This window comes from Mastomys coucha, unplaced genomic scaffold, assembly GCF_008632895.1.
Source record: "Mastomys coucha isolate ucsf_1 unplaced genomic scaffold, UCSF_Mcou_1 pScaffold20, whole genome shotgun sequence".
In the NCBI taxonomy this organism is placed as follows: Eukaryota; Metazoa; Chordata; class Mammalia; order Rodentia; family Muridae; genus Mastomys; species Mastomys coucha.
Window position 1 is genome coordinate 128,247,263 of NW_022196903.1, and position 27,056 is coordinate 128,274,318.

At 45.4% G+C, this 27,056-nt stretch overlaps 1 protein-coding gene across 4 annotated transcripts in view; it reads left to right on the forward strand.

Moving 5' to 3' along the window:
• Positions 1–27,056, forward strand: part of Bcl2l14 (BCL2 like 14) — a 40,863-nt gene that overhangs the window by 4,780 nt on the left and 9,027 nt on the right. The window contains exons 1-3 of one of the 4 annotated variants that reach the window (XM_031383630.1): positions 2,497–2,518; positions 21,945–22,405; positions 26,533–26,697. In XM_031383630.1, the coding sequence (XP_031239490.1) occupies positions 21,952–22,405; positions 26,533–26,697 (619 nt within the window). In that variant the 5' untranslated portion in view covers positions 2,497–2,518; positions 21,945–21,951. Of the gene's footprint in view, positions 1–2,496; positions 2,519–4,452; positions 4,663–13,391; positions 13,608–21,944; positions 22,406–26,532; positions 26,698–27,056 lie in introns of those variants that run through there. The other 3 variants (XM_031383628.1, XM_031383627.1, XM_031383626.1) reach the window with 3 other exon arrangements.

Genomic DNA, 27,056 nt, shown 5'->3' on the forward strand with positions numbered 1-27,056 from the left:
AGCGCAGCTTTGCAGGCCTGAGCGCAGCTTTGCCTGAGCGCAGCTTTGCCTGAGCGCAGCTTTGCAGGTGCTTTCCCTCTGGGTACCGCACGCCATGACATCTTTTGCACTCCTATTCACTCAGATTAAGACAACATCACTTCCTTTAATTTTTTAAATTACATTTATTTACTGGGGGGGGGGGCACTCTCATCACAGCAGCACGTGTGTGGAGGTCAAAGGACAACTTTGAAGTTGGTCCTCTCTTTCTACTGTGTGGAGCTCAGGGATCAAACTCAGGTCATCAGGCTTGGCTACAAGCACCTTATACCACCAAGCCATCTCGTTGGCCCACCATCACTTTTTGGGAAGCTGTCTCACACTGTTTCAGATGAAGCAGCCACTCGTCCATAAGGCATTTCGACATGAGCCCCTCCCTAAATGAGGTTTCTGTTATTCTTTTTGCATGCAACTGATTAGTTAATCCTAAGTATTCCAAATCTTAGCACAATCTTGTCCCTACAATAATTTGGGGACCTCATATATTACCTACTTTACTTTTCCCAGAGAAATGATCATATGCCAACAACAGCTGGCAGTTTCTGAAACACCAGCTTTGTGCCCGACACCTGCCAAGCGCTTCCCACGAAAACCTCAGACACTTGCTCTCTACACAGAGTCAGATCTTTCTGTCTTCTTTTAATAGACTAGGAAACAGAGGCTAGTGTGGTTAAGGAAACTGTTCATAAGCTATTTAGGGAGCTAGAAGTGTGGCTCAGTGCCCTCCATGAGTCTGTACAGCCTTCAGTTTGGATGTCCAGAAAAAGCTCTGTGTGGTGGCCCACGTGTGTAACCTAGTGCAGGAGACAGAAGCAGGCAGAACTCAGGGGCTTTCTGGATGGCTAACTGAAGCAGCAAGCCCCAGGCTTAATGAGAGACTGCCAGCTTAAAACAATAAGGTGGGAAAAGCAATGAGGAGGAGAGAGGACAGAGAGAAAGAGAGAGAGAGAGAGAGAGAGGGAGGGAGGGAAGGAAGGTGGGAAGGGAAGAGGGAGAGGGAAGGGAAGAGGGAGAGGGTGAGAGCGAAGAGGAAGAAGATAGAGAGAGGGAGAAATGGTTAATGACAGACCCAAGGCTCACATCTAGAACTCTCACCTGACTCTGTGGTCCATACCCTCTCCCCAACCTCCTCTTTCCATCATCTGTGAATTTGTCACTACCCAAGTCAATCATAAAAAAATGTCAAACAGACTCAAGGACAAAGCTCAAAGGTGGATTTCAGACCCCTCCTCCCTGTACATTTGCTGGTTACTCACAGTCAGAGGCGAGGTATTTTTCACAGGATGTTGGAGGCCAGAAATGTTGGACACGTTGCCCACACTCAGACACCCAAGCCAGAGCAAGCCGGAAGGGCCAAGTTCCTCATTCCATACACACACACACACTTTACACTTTGGGTAGCAATGAGAAGCCACCCAAGGAGTTTTGCATCTATAGCTGTTTTATAATTGTTCAACTCATCTCCGTGCACATCCTGAGACCTTTGACCCCCCCCAGTTATAGAACATGTGATTCAAATGTTCTTCAGTAACTCTGGGGTTTTGTTCTTTGGGTGGTGTAAGAACTGGATTCAGTGCCTCAGATATGCTGGGCAGGCACTCTGCCCCTGAGCTAGTTCCAGCCCTCCTCACAGACTCTTTCGGAACACATGAAACTAACTCACCCCCCATGTAACTATCCCCTAATATCTCAGGTTGTTTTTTAAGGCATTCCCGAAAGTGTGAGGCCTCTGAACTACCAACTCCCCACGACTGTGAAGGTCAGCCGGCTCCCCCAACACTTCTCAACAGTAACCCGTCCTTAGTTTATTTTCTATGGCTGCCAAAGACCAAAAGCAGCCTAGAGAAAGAAGAAAGAGTTAATTTGGCTTCCCATGCCCTGATCTCTGAGGAAAACCAAGGAAGGAACCTGGAGGCAGAAACTGAAGCAGGGACCCGAGAAGCCACGTTCCCCACACCTGGCTCAGCTTGCTCTTTTCTGTAACAGAGAATCACCTTTCCAGCTTGTCACTCGGCTTGTCCACATCTTCACAGATCAGGAGACAGAAAGCTCCTGTAGGAAAGGCCCAACCAGAATCCTTCCAGGGTTGCTTAACCTTCGCAAACAGCGCCACCTGCTGGGAACAAAGGTTCACACTCCTCATCCAGTCAGAGGCAGAATGAGTAACAGAAATGTCTCCAACGCATCCGAATGTGCCTCAGTCAATCTATAGTCCACGATGAAGAGACAGTGGGCCTGAAAGCCAACGAATTTAAATGATTTAACTAAGGTTTAAAACAGATTTAAAGTAAAATCCTAACACTCTCATATTGTAAAAGAACTCGTGTCAGATTGGTCCCTTCAACATTCCACCATGGATACGGGAGGAGCTCCTGAGGCACCCACCCTCTCCCACTCCCACCCCCACCCCGTCAGAGACTAGTGGCAGTTAACAGTTGCTAGGGTGAGGGGGTCATTTTCTTCAGTGGTGTAGCCACTGGTAAGTTGCCCCTGCTTAAAGTAAATGACCCCGCAGCCATGCTCACACAAGCAGCCCTTGTAGGGAGAAAAGGCAGGGGAATAGGAAGGGGATTAACTATCTGGGAGTAAGAAAGTCAACACAAGCCTGAGGGAGAACGGGAAGGGGGAGCCTGTGACCACGATATGTTGTACACTCGCACGAACGTCCAAAAATAAGTGTATTTGGCTTAACTAACACATTAAAAAGAGCTTGTTTCAAATGCCTTCCGTAACAGCTAACCGGAACCAATACAATATTCTCTCCGGTTCAAAGGAGACCTTCAAACAGTAAGCATTTATACTGAGATAAGGAACGCCGAGATGAATCTACAAGCAGGACAAACTGGAAATGCTGGCTGCTCTCCGCAGGACAATAAAGGAGCGCATTCTGCAGGAACCAGTTCTCATTTCCATGGGAGGTATTATGTTTACACTACCCTCGTTTTCTACACATTAACTTGCATCTTTGTAGACTTGCAATGTGGACTAATCTAGAGCACGGAAGGGGCGGGCCTCTAGAAACCAGATGGTTTCCAAGTTCCCAACCACCCGCTGAGGAGACGCCATCAGTCTTTTGCCTGTTTCAAATCGTGTAGTATTTTTCTGCTTCAGAGTCAAGTGGCAGTGATCATGATTCCAGAAAGGAAGACAAAGAGTTAATAAAAGACATCTCCGGCTGGAGAGATGGCTCAGTAGTTAAGAGCACTGACTGCTCTTCCGAAGGTCCTGAGTTCAAATCCCAGCAACCACATGGTGGCTCACAACCATCCTTAACAAGATCAGATGCCCTCTTCTGGAGTGTCTGAAGACAGCTACAGTGTACTTACATAGAATAAATAAATTAACTCTTTGAAAAATAAAAAGACATCTCAAGAGGGACAGGAAAGATGGTCAGGGTATGGGCTCTAAAGGCAGACACCGTGGGATCCCTTCAGCCTCAGCTTTACCACAGACGCCACCTTAAGCAATTCTATGCCTCAGTTTTCTTATCTGTAATCTGGACATAACTATCAACTCTCTCTACACAGCTGAGTTGACAAAAAGCAGCAGCGACTTCCATAAAATGCTAGCCATTGCAATTACACCTCGCCACAGCCCAAGACTATGAAAACATGCTTCCGTTTATTTTTAAAGTTGATGACCGATTAAGTGGAGAAGTCTCTTTTGATGATCATAAACTCGACAAGATGGATGTTCGTTTTCTCCGAGTTTCTCATTGCCTCTCCTAGAGTAGATATGGCTTCATTATCAGTCAGGTGTAGACCACAATTTGCCCTCGTGGCTTCCGGTAGAGGAAGAGGTGAAGTGAGCATCAAGTCTGAGATGTTCTTGATTGTGGAGTCCTCCAAAGAAGGTGGGACTAGCTAAATCCAGCACAATTCTATCCTGCCTCTGTGCCAGGAGGGCCCTAATGGAGGAGCAATGCTTCTTGCTCTGGCCTTGCCTCTGACTGCACCAGCAATACCGTCTCTGTTCAGCCTTCAGTATTCGTCTCCACTCCAACACAATTTTGGATTTACTGAGAAGTATGGGGAAAGGGAGGTATTCCTCCCACATTCTCTTTCTGAGTTCTATATTAAAAGACATTTAACTAACCAAAGAAAAACTAGTTTTGAGAAACATACACCACACAGACTCCAGGAGAACTGAGTAATAAAAAACTCTGTGCCTGAGCCAGATTTGGGTGTACATCAGGAAACAGAAGCAGGAAGACCACAAGTTCAAAGCCAGCTGATCTACACAGCAAGACCTTATCTCAAAAAACTGAAAGGAGCTGGGTGTGGTGGCACACACCTTTGATCCCAGCACTCCTGAGGTAGGGGTGGGTGGATCTCTGTGAGTTTGGGCCAGCCTGGTCTACAGAGTGAGTTCCAGGTCAGCCAAAGCTACATACACAGAGAAACCCTCTATAAAAAAAACCAAAACAAAACAAAACAAAAAGATAAAATAAGTAAATAAAGTTAAGTAAATAAAAGGAAGAAAAGAAGAAAAAAGAAACCCACAAGAGTCAAGAGCTTACATCACACCTTAACAACAAAAATAAAACCTATCAATTTGGAGGGACATAGCAAGCAAAGAAGGTTCTAGACTTTCAAGGGCAGCTGACTGTGGAAAAGCAGCAAGGTAAGTGTGAAGCGTATGGGGCTGGGCGGTGGTGGCGCACGCCTTTAATCCCAGCACTTGGGAGGCAGAGGTAGGCAGATTTCTGAGTTTGAGGCCAGCCTGGTCTACAGAGTGAGTTCCAGGATAGCCAAGCCTACACAGAGAAACCCTGTCTTGAAAAAAAAAAAAAAAGAAGGAAGCGTATGTCAGGGCCTGGTGCTGTCCTCCCATTAGCAGTCTAGATGAGGCCCCGGTGAGAACTTTCCTGCCCTTCCTCTCAGAGCGCGGAGGGAGAAGAGTCTGTCTGTGCCTGTTTTATCAACTCAAAATGCCCTGTTAGAGTGAAGTATTGTGGTGTGGCATCTTCTAAACCCTTCAGGGACAGCAGTATAAAATATAGAACAAAACCTGGACTGCTTACCAAGATGACAGGAAGAATAGAAGCACAACATTATAACAATATTTGCTCTGGGATGAATGAATGAGTAGATGCTCATGAGCATCTTGATTTTATTGTGTGTCCTTTTTAGGTTCTACATGTTTTCTACAGAAGTATGTACACTTTTAGGACTGCGAGGAAAGTAGTTTTCATATCAGGTTAATATGGAAAATGTGTTGGGTCTGGCTTCTTAGGTACGGGAGGTACCGAGTGGGTCTGTCCTCCTTAGGTACGGGAGGTACCGAGTGTGTCTGCAGACAGACCTTGTCCTTCTTAGATACAGGAGGTACCGAGTGTTTCTGCAGACAGACCCTGTCCTCCTTAGGTATGGGTGGTACCAAGTGTTTCTGCAGACAGACCCTGTCCTTGCTGAGCTCACTTCCTTGTCTCTTAGTTTCCTTTCCAACACCTTTTGCTTTGTAGAATGGTCCTTCTTCTGTGACTAAGTCCCATGTAGCCGTGTCCTCAGTCTTCCTATCTGACCAAGGATAATTTTGTTCTGATCCTCTTGCCTTGACTGCCTAAGTGCTGGCATAACAGATAACCATTGGTTTGGGTGTTCGTTTGTTTGTGACAAGGTTTCTCTGTGTTGCCCTTGCTGTCCTGGAACTCACTCTGTAGAGCAGGCTGGCCTTGAATTAACAGAGATCAGATCTGCCTGCCTCTGCCTCTTGAGTACTGGGATTGCAGATGTGTACCACCAAGCCCTGCCCATTGGGAAGAAAACCTATTCCTGATACTTCTTAAATAGTCTCTCAACTGAGCAAACTCCTGCACACTATGTTCGTTTGCTGGTGAGACTTTATTTTGGGTCAGCAAGAGTCAGAATTTCCCATGCTCAGGCCATTTGTTTCCCTCATCTGGGTCTATTAGCCTAAGTGCTAAATGACCAGTACCGCCCTTCCCCTGAGTTTAATGGGAATAGTCTTCCACAATTTCCAGTTTCTTCATCTATACTTAACCAGCTGTGCTCAAAGTTTCGGGATCATAGTAATATATGAATACAATGTCTATGTCAATTAAGAATCTGGATGGAAACTAAAACCACATATAACTATTTCTTATTTCATACACATAGGGAGTTTGATGCATAGAGTAGTAGCATGCTGTATCTAAAATTAAATTTTGTGGCTTTTACTACAGCTGGGGTGAAATTCTTGTTTATAAGCTTTCCCATTGGTCCCACCTGAAAATGGTATTTTGTGGTCACTGGGAAGATAACGTGATTTGACGTGAAGCCAGAAGGACCACGATTTGGATCTCAATCAACTGAGGAGAACCCTAACCCCTCTAAGTCTGTCATCTCCTCTGAGAAACAGGAATCCCTCAGTCCCTCAGCACAGTTACGATTACATACGTGGACAGCGGTAGGTGACACAGGCTCTATCTGCTAGAGGCTCATACGTGGACAGCGGTAGGTGACACAGGCTCTGTCTGCTAGAGGCTCCAGAGAGTAAACCGGGGGAAGGTGGATAGGAGCTATCAGCTGAGGTGAGTTAGGACTAACGTATCAGCTTCTTGGCAAGTAAAATAGGAAAGGACAGACAGAGGAGTGGGCGGAGCCCAGAATCCATACTGGAGGTGATTGGCAGGTCTGGAGAGAGAAAGCTGACATATCTAGAAACTCTGCTCGTGCTCTCTCCGTGTCTCAGAAAACCACCTCCGTGCTCTCAACTCGGTAACAGACATTTTAGAGAAGCAAGCGGAAGAGAAGAGGAAGGTGGGTAGACGCTGTAACAGTAGCAGCACAGAGAAGACAACTGGAAAAACCTGCTCTCCTTGGCGCTTGACCAACAGAGTCAACATCAGTGACTCCGCCCTTTTTAAGAGACTCCTGCTGAGCCGGTGGCTTGGCAGCCCCGGATCCCCTAAGAATCGCACTGCTCTCTCTGGAAACCCAGAATAAGTGAACCCTGGCCAGCACATTTCCTCTAGACTTTGGGGAAAATAGCTTCCTGTTAGAACTGCACCGTCTTAAGCCAGGTGGAAACCTGGTTGTAACCAGAATCTGCAGGAAAAAAAAATCTGACACAGGATCTAAGCAGTATGCCTGACACTGGGAAATACAGACCAGGGATGCAGCCAGTATTCATGCCTGGACTCCTGAAGGACCCACCCGGTGGTGACCAACACATCTGTGACCTGATTCCTGGAAGACCACCCACTGTTGGGACCAGTCAATGTGACGCAAACTCTCAAAAGTCAAGGGCAAAAACAGCATTTGTAACCCAACCCATGAACTGTCCACAGGGAAGACAAGCAGTTGTGACCTAAGGTCACAAAAGACTACCCTGGTGTTTGACAAACATCTGAAAGTCCAGGAAGGAACATCAAGAGAAGGAAGGCTGGAACCAGCAAGCAGACAGCAAGAGTACTGAGGACTTGTCTCAGTACCCCAGACGCCAGGCTAGCAAAGAAAATGACACCTCAGCCCTATTACAATTTAATCCCTCTTGAGTATTTCAAATATGTCCACTGAGATAACAGTGATTTTGAAAGAAAACAATCATTTGACCAACGTTGTCATATAAGTCCTAATGCAAAAATACAGGAACTATTGACAAGCAAGGCATCATGACTCTCCAAAATTTATTTATTCCCCAGTAATGGCATCTGATGAGAAGGAATTAGATGAAAAATCAAGAACTCAAAAGAATAAGTGTAAGTGTGATCCAAGAAATCAAAAAGGACACACACTCCTGAACTAACTCCAAGACAGCACAGGCACAGGCATGGACTAAGAAAGTCAGGCCAGTAGATTAAGGTAAAAGCTAATAAAGAAGAATACTGAAAAGAAATCGCAAACATAATAAAGCAGCTGGAGAGATGGCTCAGAGGGTAAGAGCACTGACTGCTCTTCCAGAGGTCCTGAGTTCAGTTCCCAGCACCCACATAAAGCTCACATCTGTCTGTTACTTCAATTCCAGAGGACCCAACACCCTCGCACAGACATACATGCAGACAAAATACCAATGCACAGAAAGTAAAAAAAAAAATCATTTTGCTTGGCAGTGATGGCACACGCCTTTAATCCCAGCACTTGGGAGGCAGAGGCAGGCAGATTTCTGAGTTCAAGGCCAGCCTGGTCTACAGAGTGAGTTCCAGGACATCCAGGGCAATACAGAGAAGCCCTATCTCGAAAACCAAAACAAAACAACAAAAAACATAATAAAGGGAGCTTTCAGTAAATCCAATAAAAATCTCTGTAGAAAGATGCATCAATAGGAAGGTCTAAAGGGAAGACGTAAAGCTAAGACAAAGACAGCAAAGAAAAAAATAAAATATAAAGACAGCAGTTGAGATCAATAGGACACTGTGAAAAGACAAAATCTATGAATCATAAGCATAGAAAAAAGAATTTCATGCTAAAGGAATAGAAAACATTAAGAGTAAGATCATAATAAAAAGAAAGATGTCTAACCAGATACAAATATTTTTTAAAAACTAAGACAGATGATAAAATAAATTTCCCATGTCATAATTTAGTAAAAACACTAAACATACCGAAAGTATATTGAGATGTGAAGAGAGAAACACCAAGTCACAAAGGCAGTTTCATTAGAATGGCGTCAGATTTCTCCACAACAACGCAACGAGGAAGAGAATAGGTTTGGCTGTTCTAATATCTGGCAGGATAGAGTTCAAACCAACATTAGACAAAGGAGGCCATCAAAGTTTGTAAAAGCACTTGCCACACAAGCCAAATGATGTAATTTTTAGAACTCATAAGAAGCCTGACGTCATAGGGCACATCTGTAATCTCAGCACTCCTACAATGAAATGGAAGGCAGAGACATGAGAATCAACCAGAAGTTCATAGACAAGCTACTGGAATTTTCCAGAGTGGCAGAAATAACAAAAGAGCCCCACCCCACCCCAACCTCCATAGGGGGAGAGGACTGAAAGAAAGAACCAACTCTTGAGAGATGTTCTCTGCCCTCCAATGTGTGCACTGGGGCATGTTCCTATCCCTACTCATACAGAAACACAATCATAATATAATTAATAGTCAAAAGTCGCATGCTGAATAAAGGAACAACCCAGCAAGAAGGAATTCAACTTTAAATATATATGCACTAATCATGGGTGTACCCAGTTTCATAAAACACGTACTAATAGATGTAAAGACATGCATTAATTCCTACACAACAATAATGGGTAACTTCAATATATAGGTCAATGGACAGAGCCTACCAGTAGACAGGTTATACTGACAAAAACTAAATAAGGAACCTGAGTTCAATGGCATTCTTCCCAGCTTCTGTGGTGCTTTCCCTAGACTAGACCATATGTTAGGGCACAAAGCAAGTCTTAACAAATATGAGAAAGTTGAAATCTATCATATTTTATGTGGACACAATGAAATAAAACTAGAAATTAACCTCGAGAAAAACCATGGGACCTATACAAATTATGGAAATTAAGCAATGGCGCTTCTGAATGATAAATGGGTCTTCAAAGAACTCAAGAGTGAAATAAAAAGATTCCTATCATTGGATGAACATGAGAAGACAACATACTCAAATCTGTACACACATGCTTATACTAAAATATGGAACACCCCACCCTACAGATTTCATATAACAACACACATGAGGGCCTTAGAAAAAGAATAAGTCAAATCCTAAATAAGTAGATGGAAAGAAACAATTAAAATGAGGACAGAAATATGAACTATAAACTAACAACAAAAACTTGATACAAAGAATCAACAAAGAATTCTTTGGAAAGATAGACAAGATTGACAAGAGAGAGAGCTCAAAATAATATAAATAGGGATGAAAACATTACAACAGATATCAATGAAAAGCAGAAGCTCATTGGGAGGATATAATTTTAAAACGAAACTGGAAAATCTAAAAGATATGGATGAATTTCTAAACTTATATGGCATAGCAAATTAAGTCAATATGAGATAAACTATCAAATTAGATTTTATAACAAGCAATGAGACTGAGGCAATAATAAAATTGAAAAACAGCAGACAGTGTTGGCGCATGCCTTTAATCCCAGCACTTGGGAGGCAGAAACAGGTGGATTTATGAGTTTGAGGCCAGCCTGGTCTACAGAGTGAGTTCCAGGACAGCCAGGGCTATACAGAGAAACCCTGTCTCAAAAATAAATAAATAAATAAATAAATAAATAAATAAATAAATAAATAACTAGAAAAACAAAACAAAAATCTCTTAACTAAAAATAGTAACAACTCAAGACCAGACGGATTCACTGCTGAGTTTCAACAGAATCTCAAAGAACTAATGCCAAGCTTCTCAAACTAGTCTGTAACACAGAAAAGGAAAGGATGCTATCAAATTCTTTTTATGAAGCCAGTGCTGTCCTTGTATAAACAAGGATGACATCACCGTTCCAAAGTGTGGTGGAGATGGTAGATAAGAGGAAGAAGACAGCCCAGGCATCTGGAAGAGTCTAGAGCAAGGAAAGGAAACTGAGCTCGGCCAGCAGAGTGGACAGGGCCATGAGAGGAGAGAGGTGGACAGGGCCATGAGAAGAGAGAGGTGGACAGGGCCATGAGAGGAGAGAGGTGGGGAAGAGGGAAAGAAAGAGAAAGAGAACGCAGGAAAGGAGATAGAGGGGACCAGAAGAGGAAGACGAAAGAAGACCACATAGCCAAAATGGCAGACTTATATGGGAATGAGAAGCTGAGGGCGGGAAGCTCATGAGCTCGAGAAGTTTAGAATTGAGGGTAGGGGTGAGAAGAGCTGAGAAGAGCCAAGGGGACTGAGTGAGCATAGAGCCCAGCATGTGCTTCATGTGTTCATGAGAGCCACAGAGAGCCATTTGTCCAGTTTCTTTTGGACTTGACAGTCCCATACCAAACCACACAAGGACACAACAGCAACAACAAAAGGACATAGACCAATTTCTCTGTTAAACTTAGATGTAAGGGGAAAAAAACTCAGTAAAATATTTGCAAACAAAATTTTAAAAATAAATAAAATTGTTCACATAATCAAGTTGGCCTTATTCCAGAGATGCAGAGATGAATCAACATATGCAAATCAATAGGCATAATACATCACAAAAATGGACTCGAGAATAGAAATTACATGATATTCTCAATAGATATAGACATCCCTTCTTGATAAAAGCTCCAGAGTAGAAATAGAGGGAACACATCTCAACATAATTAAGGCTCTATATGTCACATAGATAGCCAACATTATACTAAATGGGAAAAAATTAAAAGTGTTTCCACTAAAATCACAAATAACAGGTGTGTGTCCACTTTCTCCTCTTGTTTAACAGTGTGCTTGAGGACTTAGCTACAAGACAAGAGAAGGAAATATAATCAGTACAAATAGAAAAGCAAGAAGTCAAAGTGTCCTCATTGCTGATAAGCTTCTAGACGTAAGACCCTAGAGATTCCATCAAGAAACTTTGAGATTGCATAAATTTTTTCAGTAAAGTGACAGGATATGAAATTATCACTCACAAATCAGCAGCCTTCCAGTACACTGATAAAAATGATGAAAAAGAAATCCAGAAAATTATTCCATTAAAATTACTTATAATAATAATAATAATAATAATAATAATAATAATAATCCTAGCCAAGAAAGTGAAACACCCAAACAATTAAAGCCTTAAAACATTCAAAAAATAAATTGAAAAGAATGCAAGGAGAGAGAAAGAGCCCAATGCCCATGGACTAGAAAATTAATATTGTGAAAATGTCCATATTGCCATAAAAACATCTAATTTAATGTATCCTCCATCAAAATTCCAGTATCATTCTCATAAATAGAAAAAAAAAATCCTAGAAGATGCACATGAAAGTACAAAGATACCCAGATAGCTAAAGAAATCCTGACCAAAGAACTTTGGAGGCATCAATATGCCTGATTTCAAGTTATACTGTAGAACCATAGTAACAAAAACAAAAACAACAACAAAAAAAAACACTAACACAGAACCAATGTGCAGATCAATCAAATGGCGTAGAAGATGCAGATATGGGTCCACCCAGCTACCAACATCTGCTTTTTCCCAAAGATGCCGAAAATATGCATTAGAGAAAAGATAGCATCTTCAACAAATAGTGCAGGAAAACTGGCTTTTCCACGTGTGGAAGAATGAAACTGGATCCTTATCTCGTTCTGTGAAAAAACTCAGCTCCAAATGAATCCAAATTGCTAATGTGAGTCATGAATCTGTTAGAAGAAAAAACAGGAAAGAAAATCTCAAGAGAAAACCTTTCGGAACAGAACTCCTGTTGCTTGGAAAACAATGTCAACAATTGACAGAGAGGACATCATGAAATGACAAAGCTTCTATACAGCAAAGAAACAGTCCATTGATTGGGCAGATGGCATACAGAATGAGAGAAAATCTTTGTCAGCAATACAGAGGATTGATTATATATATATAAGAAATTATATACTGCAATAAATGGACTAACCAAGTTAATAACTTTCAAAGGATTAAATGCAAATGGCCAGTAAACATATAAATTGTTCCTCACTCCAGTCAGAATGACAGTTAAGAAAACAAGTAACACCCATACATGGAAAATAAAAATAAAATTTCCCAATATTTTTTAAAGAAAAGAAAACATAACAGATGCTGGCTAGTATGTGAACAAAAGGGAGTTCTTCTGCCCTGCTGGTAGGAATATTAAACTAGTCCCCCACTGTGGAAGGCAGCATGAAGGTTTCTCACAAAGCTAAAGTAGACCAGCAAGGTGACTCAGCTGTCACTCACTCCTGGCATTAACCCAAATGACTCTCAAAGTCAACATATCACAGAATCACTTGCCCTTTGATGCCTATTAGGGCACTGCTCACAGTAGGTAACGATAGAACCAACGTAGGTGTGCACCAACAGAGGAATGGACAGATAAGCATGGTGTGTACATACAGCAGATTTCTATTTCCAACCATGATGATGTACATGTGACATGAAAGTAGAAGTAAAACCGTCCAGAGGAACAAAAGGGACAGGATGGGGAAGAAGGCTGGAGAGAAAGGACAGTCACACCACACTGCATGTGCTTTTATGAAAATGCCCGCACGTAACAGTGTGCCATTTATTAGAAATAGGAGCAATGGACGTGTTTTTCAAATGTGTACCTGCCACGGATTGGCTGGTCGGAAAACACGGATAAAATGCAAAGCAGGGAGCTCTCAAGACAGCTCCACCTGTTTGTGCCTGGTGGCAGTGAAAGTGTTTGGTGAAAGATATCTAAATGCTTTTCGAGTCAAATTACTTGAGCAAAGGGCAGCCTCTCCTTCGGTTAAAGAGCTAGAGGCGGGGCTTAATGAGGGCTAGAGGCGGAGCTTAATGAGGAAGTGGCTTCCTTTCTTAAGCCTCCCTCATCCTTGGTCCGAAACCTGAGGAGCCCTGTGCCTGGGAGCTCCCAGTCACTGAGCTGTGTCTTGAGAAGCCAACACCTGCCGAAGGAAGGTTTCCTCTCAGTTGCACATTCAGATACACTGGTGTACAAACAGCCACCTGAGACCTGCCTGACCTGAAGCCAGAGGAAACCAGCTGAAAGTCTGCAGATCAGGTAACAAACAGCAGAGGACAACTGTCTCTGCTCCCTCTGGAGCTGCCATCCAGGTTGCGTGGACCAAAGGAGGCACTCTAACTCAGGAGCTATGGACCCCTGCTAACAAATGTTTTGCTCATGTGAGCCACGCTAGTTCACTAGGGTTTCCAGAAAGGGGCAAGATGGGTTATCAGAGGAGTTCTCTCCCCTCCCTCTTCTTATCCTTCCCCTTCTCCCTTTCTCCCTTCCTCTCTCCTTTTCCTCCCTCTCTGTTTCTTGGGTTTTGTATTTGTTTGAAACAGGGTTTCTTTGCACAAGTAATTTGACTCTTATGTGGTCCAGTCCCAGCTGTTCGGAAACTTGCTCTGTATACCAGACTGGCCTTGAACACAGAGATCCCCTTGCCTCTGCCTCCAGCAGCATTGGGATTAAAAATCATGCGCCACCACACCCAACAAAGGCTTCTCGTTCTATTTCTCGTCATACAGAGGTGTTTAGATGGTAAAGAATCTATGGCTGGCTGGTCATTTTTCATTGCAATCTTTTTCTCGATGGAAATATGGCAAGTATATAATGGCTCGATAGCTGGCCAGAGCCTGCAGAAATTACTGGCTTGGAGCAGGGTTCGGGTCCAGGATGGGACCCTCCCCATCAGTTGAACCTGGAAACATGAGCACTGTGTAGGAACTTGGGTGCTCACCCAAGTCCTAGTAGATCCCCTAAGGAAAACTCTCTTCTCCCTGAGATCTCTGCCTCCATTTCCCCAGTCAGAGCTTCGGTCTTCTGTGTTTAGCTTCTGTCGTGAGAAATTAAGACATTTCGTCTCATCTTCTCACCTTAAGAACTGAAAAACTGCCTTATCTTTGGACATGACAGAGAGGGCAGAAAGACCAGAGACACATAGAGATCTGGACAAAGTCCCCCTGGCAAAAGGGACCCAGGATGCTGAAGGTGCAGCTCAAGGTGCAGACATAATGGAGCTTTGGGGCTCCCTAGGAGGAGCTGTAAGTTCAGTTACACTCCCTGGCTCTTGCCTCCAAGGTAAGCAGAGGTAAGACAAGCCAAGTGAGGTTCCAACTTTGGCTGAACCCAAACAGACACTAGACTCTGGTGGTCTCTCAGGGAACTGTGAAGTGTGTCTAACTGGGCTTTGTCTAAGTGCTCACCTCGGGGAGGGAAGTGAAATCTCACCTCCTCCAACACGGACTGAGTCCACAGACTAGAAGAGTTCTCAGCGTGACTGCCGCTCAGCAGGGTCTGGGTGGCCCCTGCAGTCTGTTCTTCCCAGAAGAACACAACACCATCTTTCAGAGGATGCGTTTAGGTGACCTCTGGAAGGGAAAAGAGGCCAACAAAGCTGCTGTGTTTGCCTTGAGAGTGTGGGATGTGACCAGGAAGAAAACGGTAGTGGGGTGAGAGAGATGGTGGGTTCCTGAATTCCCAAATTAACAGGAAGACCCCTGACGAATCCCTTGGGACTGCCACCAACATAAAATTTACCATCTGTATTTCTATGATCCCAAAATTAGGGCACCTTCTATTACAATGACTCTCAACCTTCCAAATGCTTCAATCCTTTAATATGGTTTCTCATGTTGTGGTGACCCCCCACCTATACAATTATTTTTATTACTACTTTGTAGCTGTAATTTTGCTATGGTTAAGAACCATAATGTAAATAGCTGTGCCTTCCTGTGGTCCTAGGTGACCCCTGTGAAAGGGTCAGACAAACCCCCAAAGGACCCCCCGGCCCACAGGTGGAGAAACACTGTTCTGTTAAATGGAAAGGTCACAAGGAATCCCTGAGAACAGACAGCATCGAATGTGATAAATTCTCTTGCTGCTTTCAAATAAGACCAAGCTTTTGGCTCTGTGGTAGTTCTCCCTTAATTAAGGTCATTTGATCTATTCTTTGAGGATCCCATGTATTTATACAGCATACTCATATTCAGAAACTCAACATTTTCCCTTCCCTACAGTGCAGGCTACCTGTCCTGCTTCAGCCTCTCGAGTGCTGGCATTGCAGGCGTGGACCACCACAGCCACTCACTCACTGAGTGAGTGTGTGCTGAGTGAGTGCTGAGGCCACTCACTCTCGAGCTTTTCTGTCTCCGTTTGCCCACATGAGTTCCGAGCTCCTGCCACAGAAGCCTGTCTTCTGTCCGTCTTGTCTGTCTGCAGACATGTTCCCTGACAGCCACCTTTCTTCTACTTTAACATCTCCAATAGTTGATCTAAGTCCCCAGGGCCTGTCCAACTGGCTTGCTAAAAGTCTCTCCTTTTACAAAGTCAGGCTGTCTCTTCAGCTTAGTGGTTTCCCTCACTTCTGACAAGGCTCCTGACAGCCATTTAAGGACCCCGTTTCTTGGGAGAAGCCAGCTCCTCCCTCTCCCTGGCACCTTATAGACACAGCTGCACTTGGAGAGCCTACACCCGCCCTCTACGATGCACTGAGATATTTGGGTTTTGTGAAAGTCCATGAACATCTCTCATGGAGGCACAGGGCTCCAAACTTTGTCCTCAGATGAAGTGATTATGGGACAAGAGTGTCCAGCCCACTGCCTGTCCTGAGCTGCCTGCCCAGTTTTGTTTTTTATTAACAGTTTGTTTGTTGGGGTTTTTTGTTTGTTTGTTTGTTTTGTTGTTGTTGTTGTTGTTTTTCGAGACAGGGTTTCTCTGTGTAGCCCTCGCTGTCCTGGAACTCACTCTGTAGACCAGGCTGGCCTCGAACTCAGAAATCCGACTGCCTCTGCCTCCCAAGTGCTGGGATTAAAGGCGTGCACCATCACCGCCCGGCTTATTAACAGTTTTAGATGAGCAGAAGTGGGTATCTCTATGAGACCAAACTGGCCTTGAACACTCAGAGATCTACCTGCCCCTGCCTCCGCCTCCCAACTGCTGGGATCAAAGGCGTGTATCTCCACCACCCGCGGCCATCCTTTCTGACTGATTCTTTTGCTTGTCTCAGCTTCCTCAGCCCCAAGCCCTCAGCCCTTAGGTCTCGGGACTTCTCAGGAGCATCTTTTATTCACCATGTTGTCAGATTTAGCAAATACAAGACACCCAGTTACGTTTGAATTCTAGATTAAAAAGTTCAAATTGTAATGTTTGGAACATAAATATAGTAACATTTATTTATAATCTATCAAAAAACTGCTCAAATTCATAATGCACCAGATACCTTCTGTTTCATCTGGCATGCCTCCATTCACTAAGCCATTCATTCATTCACTTGTATTTGGTGTGTACCTGCAAACTGTCAGGCACTATTTTAGCTGCTTAGAAAGCGCCACTCTTCGTGTCTGTGTCCGTTACTCTCATTGCCTTGACAATATCCTCGACAGATGCAACTTAGAGAAGGGAGTTTATTTAGACTCACACTTAGGGAAGGCCAGGCAGTGAGAGTGGCTGTGGCTGTGGCGGCAGGAGCTTCCAATGGCTCGTCACACTGGGCCTCCTGTTGGGAAGCAGAGAGAGATGAGTGCCAGGGCTAGCTCACTCTCTTCCCTTTCCCAGTCCATGGGATGCTGCCACCCACATTCAGGATGGGTGGCCCTTCCTCAGTGAAAGCTCTCCAGAAAGGCTCTCACAGACCTGCCCAGCTGTGTGTCTCCTAGGTGATTCTAAATGCAGCCAGGTGACAATGAAGATTAGCTAGCAAATCCTTACGCTGTGTAAACTCTTACCGTATTTGCACACACAGCAAATAAAAGCAGGTATCATAAGCAGGCCTCCCTTACTGTCTCACAGCATCTGCATGTTATAAGGTGAATGGGTTTGAATTCAGATCTAAAGTGCTCATTGCATGGGAGGAATGTGTTCATGTGTCCTCTAGTCTGTAATACTCTCCTTTACCTCGATATGTGTTTGTATGTGTGTATGATTGCCACCTGTTAAGAAAAAATGGCCCATCACGTCATTATTTCTTTTTGAGACAAAATCTTACTATGTAGCTATGCTTGGCCTCAAACTTGCAGTTCTCCTGCCTCAGCCTCCTGAGTAGGTGGAATTGCAGGCTCATCTTGCAGCGTTAGATCATTGAATCTTCATGATCATTAGGTTGTTCCTCTGCCTCCTATACTTTCTGTAAAATGCTGACTATTCCAGGCCATTTGACCCATGAGCCACTGCACTGGCTAGTTTTATGTCAACTTGACACCAGCTCGCGTCATCAGAGAGGAGGGAGCCTCAACTGAGAAAATGCCTCCATAAGACTGGGCTGTAGGCAAGCCCGTAGGGCATTTTGAATTAGTAATTAATAGGGGAGGGCCCAGTGTAGTGTGGGTGGTGTCATACTGGGCTGGCTGGCGGTCCTGGGTTCTATGAGAAAGCAGGCTGAGCAAGCCATGAGGAGCAAGCCAGTATGCAGCACCTGTCCGTGGCCTCTGCTTTAGCTTCTCCCTCCAGCTTCCTGACCTGCTTGAGTCCCTCTCCTGACTCACTTTGATGACGAATTGTGATGTGAAAAGGAATCAGCCGATTCCTCCCACTGCCTCAGCTGTGGGGTTTCCTCACAGCCACAGTGACCCTAACTAAGACAGCCGCCTTTCGGGTGACTCTCCAATCTCTGCCTCGTATCTTGTCACAGCATATATATGTATGCTAAGTTGGACTTCACTGTGGATTTTGGGGATCAAACTCACATTGTTAAGCTTGTATAGGCACTGCTTTTACAACTGAGCCACTTAGGCATACCCTAAGATGTCCATTCTTAGGAGATCGATCATTCAGTTACTGGGTAGAACCCGGGTTGGAGAGAGGAGAAGATCTCAGTATAGTCTAAGTGAGACATGATAGTGCTCTGAAGAGAACAGAGGAGCTGTAGCAGCAGGGAACATAACGAAGAGATCGGGGATAGAGGTGAGGGACAGGCTGGGTGAGTGGGAGGAGCTAGTGACCTGTGAGAAGGTCTGTGGAAACAGGTGGGTGGGGAGGATGTGGAACAGGTCAGAGCGTGGATGGGGTGAGGGGAATAAAATATGGAGTGTAAAAATTAAATCAATCAATAAAAAATAATAATAAAAGAAGGCCTATGTAGGAAACACTGGGCATATTGGCTTAACAGGCAAAGGAAGAACATCGATAGAAAGCAGGAAGAAGTGTGTTCTCCGGAGCGCTTAGTGGCTCCCAACAGAGCTCTGGACTTCAGGCATAATGAGTGTGCAGTTGGAGCAGTTAAGGAGAAACAGTGTCAAAGCCTAGGAACTGGCCCAGAATATGAAGACACAGAAAGGAGGAAGGCGCTGACCCAGGTGCCCCTTCAGCCTGTGCTCCCCCAGTGCTTGCTCACACCCACTCATCTTTGTAGAAGTATGACTGTGTGTGAGAGAGGTGTTGGGTTTTACAAGACTGCCTGTCACTGCCCTGGGGAAGCCCCTTCTGCTCTTCAGTCTTTACCTCATGTTGGCCCAACCACCCTGGAGCTCCCAGCTGCCTTCCACTAGAGTTTGCTTCGCTCAGCCCTGGGCCCAGCCACGAAGCTGTTCCTCAGAGGCTTGGGCCTCTTGTAGATAAAGCAGGGATGCCACACAGGATCAGGAAGCACTCAGCCTGCCAAGACAGAAGAAGCCCTATCCCTTCTCCAAACATCAAAGCCAAGGTGGGGGAGTTAGAGAGCATTCTCTGTCTAGACAAGAAGAGGTTTGTTATGGTGCTGGGAACCCAGGTCCTTGTGTGTTTTAGGTAAGTGTATTGTCACTGAGCTATATCCTTGACATGTGAGCCTCAGTTTATATGGAAAACAAGGACCAGAGAGATTGAATCGCCCAATGATAATGTGAGTTTGGAACTGTCAGACCATGGTCACAAGTCCTGCAGTCGAGTCCAGTCTGTCTGTCTGAACCGTGTCTTAATGCTTAAATCCCTTTCTGCAGATGCTATCCGCTTCTTTTATTGGTTGGCCCTGGTATGAGAGGGCGTAGTGGAAGGAAAAGGGGGAATGTGCTAGCGGACTCCACTAAGATCACTAGAGCTCGATTATGATTACAGTATCTTCAGCTTTCAGGCCAAAAACCAACAGGACAGGCAAGAGAAGGAGGCATAGCTAAGACCCCAGCAAGGACAAGGCAGGGAAAGTTACACAGTCCCACACTACACAGTAATGTTTTGGGCCAACCATGGTCAAATACAAAGTATAAGGATTGTCCCTTGAGATTATTATATCAGCAACTGGTATGATAACCCTCTTAGCATGCACCAGTATACAGTTTGCACTATGTCACCTAATGACCTGTTTCCAAGACATGTCCTTGTCAGCACATGACAAAAGAAGAACAAGATAGTAGCTGGCCTGAATTTTCAATCTTTCTGCCTTGGCCTCCTAGTGTTGAGCATAAGCTATCGTGCCTGGTATAGCTTCTATTTTATATACATACATGCATACATGCATTCACATATATTATTACTGTATAGTGTGTATGTGCACATACATTATCTTCTATACTCACAATATGTGACATGTCTTAAGACCACCAGTCTGAGGGATCTCTGCTCCTGCAGAGGCTGTGGTGGGGGCAACTCAGAAGGTAAAAAGATGCATGCGCACTTAGCCTTTCCCTCTCTCCCTTTCTGAGGTACCGTCTGCCTCAGCTTTCATGGTTTGCTTCTTGTAATTGGCTCCTGGGATAAGCTGTCCCTGAGTAAGAGCTCCCGTTATTTATTTTACGAAATTGAAAGGCAATAATGGATGTAGTGGGGAGCTCTCCCATGTTCCTATGGGAGAGGGCGTGATCACATGCTTCCTTTAGAAATAACACCCCAAGCCTGGAAATGGGCGGAAGTGGCTCAATCATCTTCATTTCCTCCAAATAACTATATGGACAGAGGGAGTGGACGCTGCACCCTTTTTTGGTTGAAGTTCTCATAGAATTACCCCTTTCCGGTTTCCTGCTAGCCAGCCTTTGACTTGGCAGAGCGTTTGCTTTGCTGAGCACCAAGGCCTCCTTTCCCTTTTCGTCTCAGATGCGAGAAAGCATCTGACCTTCCATTTCTCCTTTCATTCGAAATTCAGCTGGGGCTGTATTGCCAACAGCATGTGCTTGTGGGTCTAACAGTCATGAGTTCAAATCTTACCTACACTAGTAACTAGTTTTGTGCCCTAGGGAAAACAGCATTACATCTCTGACCCTGAGCTTTCTGTAGACTGACTAGAAATTATAACAGCCATAGGGTATGGGGTACTGTGAGTGTAGAAGGTCTTGGCTCAATACCTTACTCGAAGGTGGTAGTTATGAGGCTGGTAAGATAGCTCAGCAGGTACTTGATGCATGAGCCTTGCAACCTGAGCTTGATCCCCAGAACCCACATGGTGGAAAGAGAACTGATCCATAGACCTCAACATGTGGCATGTGTATGCACATACACATTAAATAATAATAATAATGTGTATGTAAATGTGTGTATGCATGTATTGTGTATGTATGTATACGTGTGTGTATGTGTGTGTGTTTGTGTGTGTGTGTGTGTGTGTGTGTGTGTGTGTACAACCGCCTTTTCACTTATTTTCTCTGAATGATTCCAATTTAACGAGTTTGGGGCCAGCCTGGGCTACGTGTTATAAGCGCTGGCCATCAGACACCTGTGCTGCGTCATTCTCAGCAAACTTCAAGCATGTCTTCATAAGTCTGCTCTCAAGCATGTCTTCATAAGTCTGCTCTCTGCCCATGCAGTTTTTTGGTTTGCTTGCTTTGTTGATTGCTTTGGTTTAGTTTTGGGTTTTTTGTTTTGGTTTGGTTTGGTTTTGGTTTTTTGGGTTTTTTTTTTTTTTTGGTTTTTTGTTGTTGTTGTTGTTGTTGTTGTTGTTGTTGTTGTTGTTTTGGTAATTTCAAGACAGGGTTTCTCTGTATAGCTCTGGCTGTCCTAGAACTCACTCTGTAGACCAGGCTGACCTCAAACTCAGAAATCCTCAAACTCCAGAAATCCTGGAACTCAGAAATCTGCCTGCCTCTGCCTCCCAAGTGCTAGGATTAAAGACGTGCACTGCCACTACCCTGCTTGGTTTTTTGTTTTTATTTGTTTGATTGATCGATTTGCCTGCCTCTGCCTCTCAGGTGAGGGGATTAAAGGCGTGTGCCACCACCTCCATGAAATTTTAAAGGTAAAGCGCATCCCCTTTCCCTCTGTGGCCTTTACTTGCTCCTCCGTCTGAAGTGGCCTTGTCTCTGCCTCCCCACACGCAGCTGTCTTCCCCTCTGTTAGAGCCCGTATTCTGTCATCGCCTGGTATTGTTTATGCTTCTGTCTCCTTCTGATGCTGGTTACTCCTGCCTATCCTAGCGACGTGAGATCAGAACCAAAAGATGCTTTCTCAGTTCTTCCCCATGCAAAGCGAATGCCCCACACGCCTTTGTCATTCCAGATCCAACATGTGCAGCACCAGTGTGTATGACCTGGAAGACATCCCCCTGGAGGACGATGACCCAAACAGCATAGAGTTCAAAATCCTGGCCTTCTACGCCAGACACCATGTCTTCAAGAACACCCCGGCTGTCTTCTCACCCAAGCTCTCCAGAACAAGGAGTCTGTCCCAGAGAGCACTGGGGACTTGGTCAACTGATTCCTGGACACAGGTGTCATCGCCTTGCAGAGGTTCCCCCTCCAGCGAGAAGCACATAAGCTTGGGCAAGAAGAAGTCATCTTGGAGAACACTCTTCAGAGTGACCGAAAAGGAGGAGGGCCAGCCGAGCTCCCCGAAGGAGATCCGAGCGCAGGGCCCCCAGGGCGCTCAGGGCCCCTTCTCGTTAGAGCGCCAGAGTGGCTTCCACAACCAGCACTGGGCCAGGTCCCTGTCCAGTGTGGAGCAGCGCCTGGAGAGTGAAGGTAGGCTTGTGGAGGGCTCTGGCTGGCACCCTTCTCCCTCCTTGTGTGTGCCAAGTGGCTGGCCTCCCCCTACCTGCGGAACATAGAGGTCTTTCCACCATAACCACCCACTTTCCCCAGGGAAGAAAGGTGGTGGGAGGGGATGGTGGCTGCAGAGGTTTTCTGGCTCTGTGAGGGTAAAGAAGCTTGCTTTGAGAGAGGAGCATTAAAGATGGCGCTTAGCCAGGGCAGAGGCTTTGCCTCCTCCTGGACCAGTTCACCTCTGGGGACCCTAGGTACTGTGTTTACAACCATATATTGGGGAGTCACACCCTCTCCTACGTCTTCTGCTTGATGATAAGGCCAAGGAAAAGAACCAGTTATGCTACCCTTCAGGCGATGGAGGCAGGACTTTCAAGGGTTCGTGGCCAACCTTGGCTATATAGTGAGATGAATGCCAACCTGGGCTATGTGAGACCTTTCTTCAACAACAAATAAGCAAACAAAGGAATGAGGGAGAAAGAGAAAGGAAAGGAAGGGGAAGGAAGAGAAAAGAAAAGGGGGGGAAGTGGGAAGGAGCATGAGAGGAGTAACAGGGATGAAGAGGAAAGGAAGAAGGGAGGGAGGGAAGGAAGGAAGGAAGGAAGGAAGGAAGGAAGGAAGGAAGGAGGGAAGAAAGGAAGGAAGGAAGGAGGGAGGGAAGAAAGGAAGGAAAGGGAGGGAAGAAAGGAAGGAAGGAGGGAGGGAGGGAGGGAAGAAAGGAAGGGAAGGAAGGAAAGAAGGAAGGAGGGAAGGAAGGAAGGAGGGAGGGAAGGAAGGAAAGAAAGGGAGGGAAGGAAAGAAAGAAGGAAGGAGGGAAGGAAGGAGGGAGGGAAGGAGGGAAGAAAGGAAGGAAGGAAGGAGGGAAGAAAGGAAGGAAAGGGAGGGAAGAAAGGGAAGGAAGGAGGGAGGGAAAAAGGGAAGGAAGGAGGGAAGGAAGGAGGGAGGGAAGGAAGGGAAGGAAGGAGGGAGGGAAGGAAGGGAAAGGAGGAGGGAGGGAAGGAAGGAGGGAAGGAAGGAAAGGGAGGGAAGGGAGGGAAGGAAGGAGGGAAGGAAGGAAAGGGAGGGAAGGAAGAAAAGGGAGGGAAGGAAGGAAAGGAAGGAGGGAAGGAAGGAGGGAGGGAAGGAGGGAAGAAAGGAAGGAAGGAAGGAAGGAAAGGGAGGGAAGGAAGGGAAGGAAGGAGGGAAGGAAGGAAAGGGAGGGAAGGAAGGAAAGGGAGGGAAGGAAGGAAGGAAGGAGGGAAGGAAGGAAGGAAGGAAAGGGAGGGAAGGAAGGGAAGGAAGGAGGGAGGGAAGGAAGGAGGGAAGAAAGGAAGGAAAGGGAGGGAAGGAAGGGAAGGAAGGAGGGAGGGAGGGAAGGAGGGAAGAAAGGAAGGAAGGAAGGAGGGGAGGGAAGAAAGGAGGGAAGGAAAAGGAAGGAAGGAAGGAGGGAAGGAAGGAAAGAAGGAAGGAGGGAAGGAAGGAAGGAGGGAAAGAAGGAAGGAAAGAAGGGCATTCAGGCAAAGAGACACAAGCAAATAGGTTTTCAGTTGAGTGCACTGGCTCATACCTGCAGTCCCCAGCATTCAGAAAGAAAAGCACGGCCAGTTATAGGCTAGCCTGGGTTACATAGCAAGTTGGAGGCCAACTTAGGGTTATACTGTAAGACTGTCTTGAAAAACTGAAAAGAAACAAAATACTTTTCAGATAGTAAACCACTGGGCTAGAGAGATAGATCAGCAGTTAAGAGCACCACTGCTCTTCCAGAGGTCCTGAGTTCAATTCCCAGCACCCATGTGCTAGCCCACAGAGTCTATAACTATATTCCTATGGGATCCAATGCCCTCTTCTGGTGTGCATGCAGACAAAACACCCATATATAAAAAAAAATACATAAATTCAATTTTTTAAAAAGGTTTTCCAAAATGTAAACTATTCTTTATTTCAAAATCTGATGAAGTCTTCTCTTGTTAGGAAAAAAAAAAAACAATTGTACCATCACTGAGGGCTGTACATCCACTCACTTTACCACCACTGAGGTACCTTTACCTCAGCAGAAGCTTCTCCCTTCATCCCACCCACTCCCACCTCAGCAGAGCCCCTTCCTGCCAGGTTTGGTGGCCCCAGGAAACTTGTCCATAATTAGTCAACAGATGGCAGTAATGACTCAGTTTTAAAGTGTTGCGATCATTCCAAGTTAGAGTCAGCCCTCCATGTGGATGGCTCCAAACCATTCTGTGACTAAGGGGAACTTCTTCGGTTAGACTATGAGGATGCAGGCTCCAGAGAATATGCAGAACCCATCATTCAAGAGGCAGTGAGACTTTGTGGCAGGCCATTGCTTCAGGACACAGCCTGGACCTCACAGAGGCCATCTTCCCAGATCCGTTTAACTCTCAGAGCAATTCGAGGCATCTGCTCTCTAAACATAAGGGGGTTGAGGCCACAGCAAGAGGGCTCTCTCGTCCTCGCATGCAGCAGCTACTGTGGATCAGAGCTGGGGACCTGGAGGCCCCAGTGACCTGGCTTTAGGGGTCACTGTGGCCTGCACAGAGACAGGAAGTTTCCACAGCCTTCCCCATTTCCTAGAGTAAATGACAAAAGTATTGCTTGGTTTTCCCACCTAAATTTAAAAAAAAAAAATCATTCACATCATCCTCTCCCCTTTTAGAAAGAAGAAAAATAATTTTCAGGTGAGATTAAGAATAAAAACTAAATTCAGCTAAAACACTGAGAGAGTGTGTTTACTGGCCAAATTGTATCTTAGGCTGAATAACCATACATAACCATAATACAGAGAGTTTTTTAAAAAGATTTATTTATTTTATGTATGTGCATACACTGTTGCTGTCTTCAGACACACCAGAAGAGGGCATCAGATCATATTACAGATGGTTGTGAGCCATCATGTGGTTGCTGGGAATTGAACTCAGGACCTCTGGAAGAGCAGCCAGTGCTCTTAACAGCTGAGCCATCTCTCCAGCTACCATAATACATAGTTTTATGCATATCTAGTTATATGTCGGATGTTCCGAAGAACACATTCTACATGGCCGTGGAGATTCTAGACATCATATCTCCACTCAAGCAGGAAGGAAAGAGACAGGCAGAGGTGGCTTCCTTTCTAGATTATTGGGCTCTCAATGAAAATATTTGTGGGTTTAATTACTTATTTGAGATAGGGCCTCGCTATGTAGCCCAGGCTGACCCCTTCCTCTTGACCCACCTCCATCATTAATTATTGTGAATGGATGATCTTCTCCAAGTACAGTCTGATTAGACTCAGGTGCTCCACTCGGCACCCAACACAGAACCACCTCGCGTTCCTACAGTGAGCTGACTGGTGGCACACCAGTGACTACCCAACAAGTCAGCCACACACCTGCCTGCTCTAGCCCACTTTCCCCGAGCAGATAAACAGCGGCGTTGTCTCTGGGTGGCTATAACGTCAAGTCTGCGCTGTGTAAGTCCTCCTGCCCTGAGTGGGGACACAATGATACATCACTTCCTAGCTTGCAAATTCACGAAAGATGAGTTGTGCGTTATGCAGTTATGCACTTACTCTTCTGAGATATTTGTCGTCTGTGCTGGCCTGAAACTCATGACCTGGCAGCCTTGGCCTCCTGTGTGGTGAGGTGACAGATGTGGTTGTGTCTATATAACCTCATTAACCTAGAAGCATTACTTGAATGTTTTCTATTAAACTTAAGGGGAAATTTGTGACTATAAAAGCAAGGAGTGTCAGACTATTAAACAGTTTCCCGGGAACTGAGAGGCCACCTCTCCAATATATAAAGGACATCCCCAAACATAACTAAACTTCATAAAAATAAAAGCACCATGAACATTCTTTCAAGCAACGTTAGCGCCCCACTCCCACCCCAACCCCGCTGGGTTCATTCCTCTGCAAGGGAGAAAAGATGAGGGTGTGGAAGGCCGCTGTATACTGCCCCCTCATCCCAGCCTGTTAGGAATTGCTGGTCCCTTCTTGAAGAATGTCCTGCCTCAAACACAAACTACTGGACATAGTCCTCTTATCCGAGGCTGGCCACTTCATCCTAGACAACCGGAAGTCCATGCTGCATCCCCAGTTCCGGGGATGCCCTCTGAGCAGTTCTTTTTCATTTCAGCTGTGGATTCCAAAGTCGCTTGTATTGCTAACAGAGTGGCTGAAATCGTTTACTCCTGGCCACCACCAGATGTCAGCCACAACCAGGGAGGAAGCAAGTTCAATGAGAGTGTCCCAGAGATTCTGTACTTCCAATTCGGAGGCCTTGCTTGTGACTCTAAGAAAGGTAAGCCTTCCTTGCTGAGTTGAGTGTGTTGGGTTGAGCACGTGCCAGACAGAAGTGTATGGGTGCATTTGTGTGTACACAGCTCGGGGCTCTGCAGGTCTCGGCCCACTTCCAGGCAACGTGGTAGCGACCTTGAGCTCTGGCTTAAGGTATCAGGCCATAACACAGGGATGCCATCAGCATGCTGGCCAACATGTCAGCTCACTGCTAAGTCAGAAAAAAGTCTCCCATGGAGGGAGAGGAGGAAATGTCAGCGCTTGTCACGTTAGTACATAGCGTTAGAGCGTCGACCAACCCAGGACTCCTGTAAAACACCCAGCATGGTCAGACACTGCTATTGATTCTTCTTGCCATTGTGA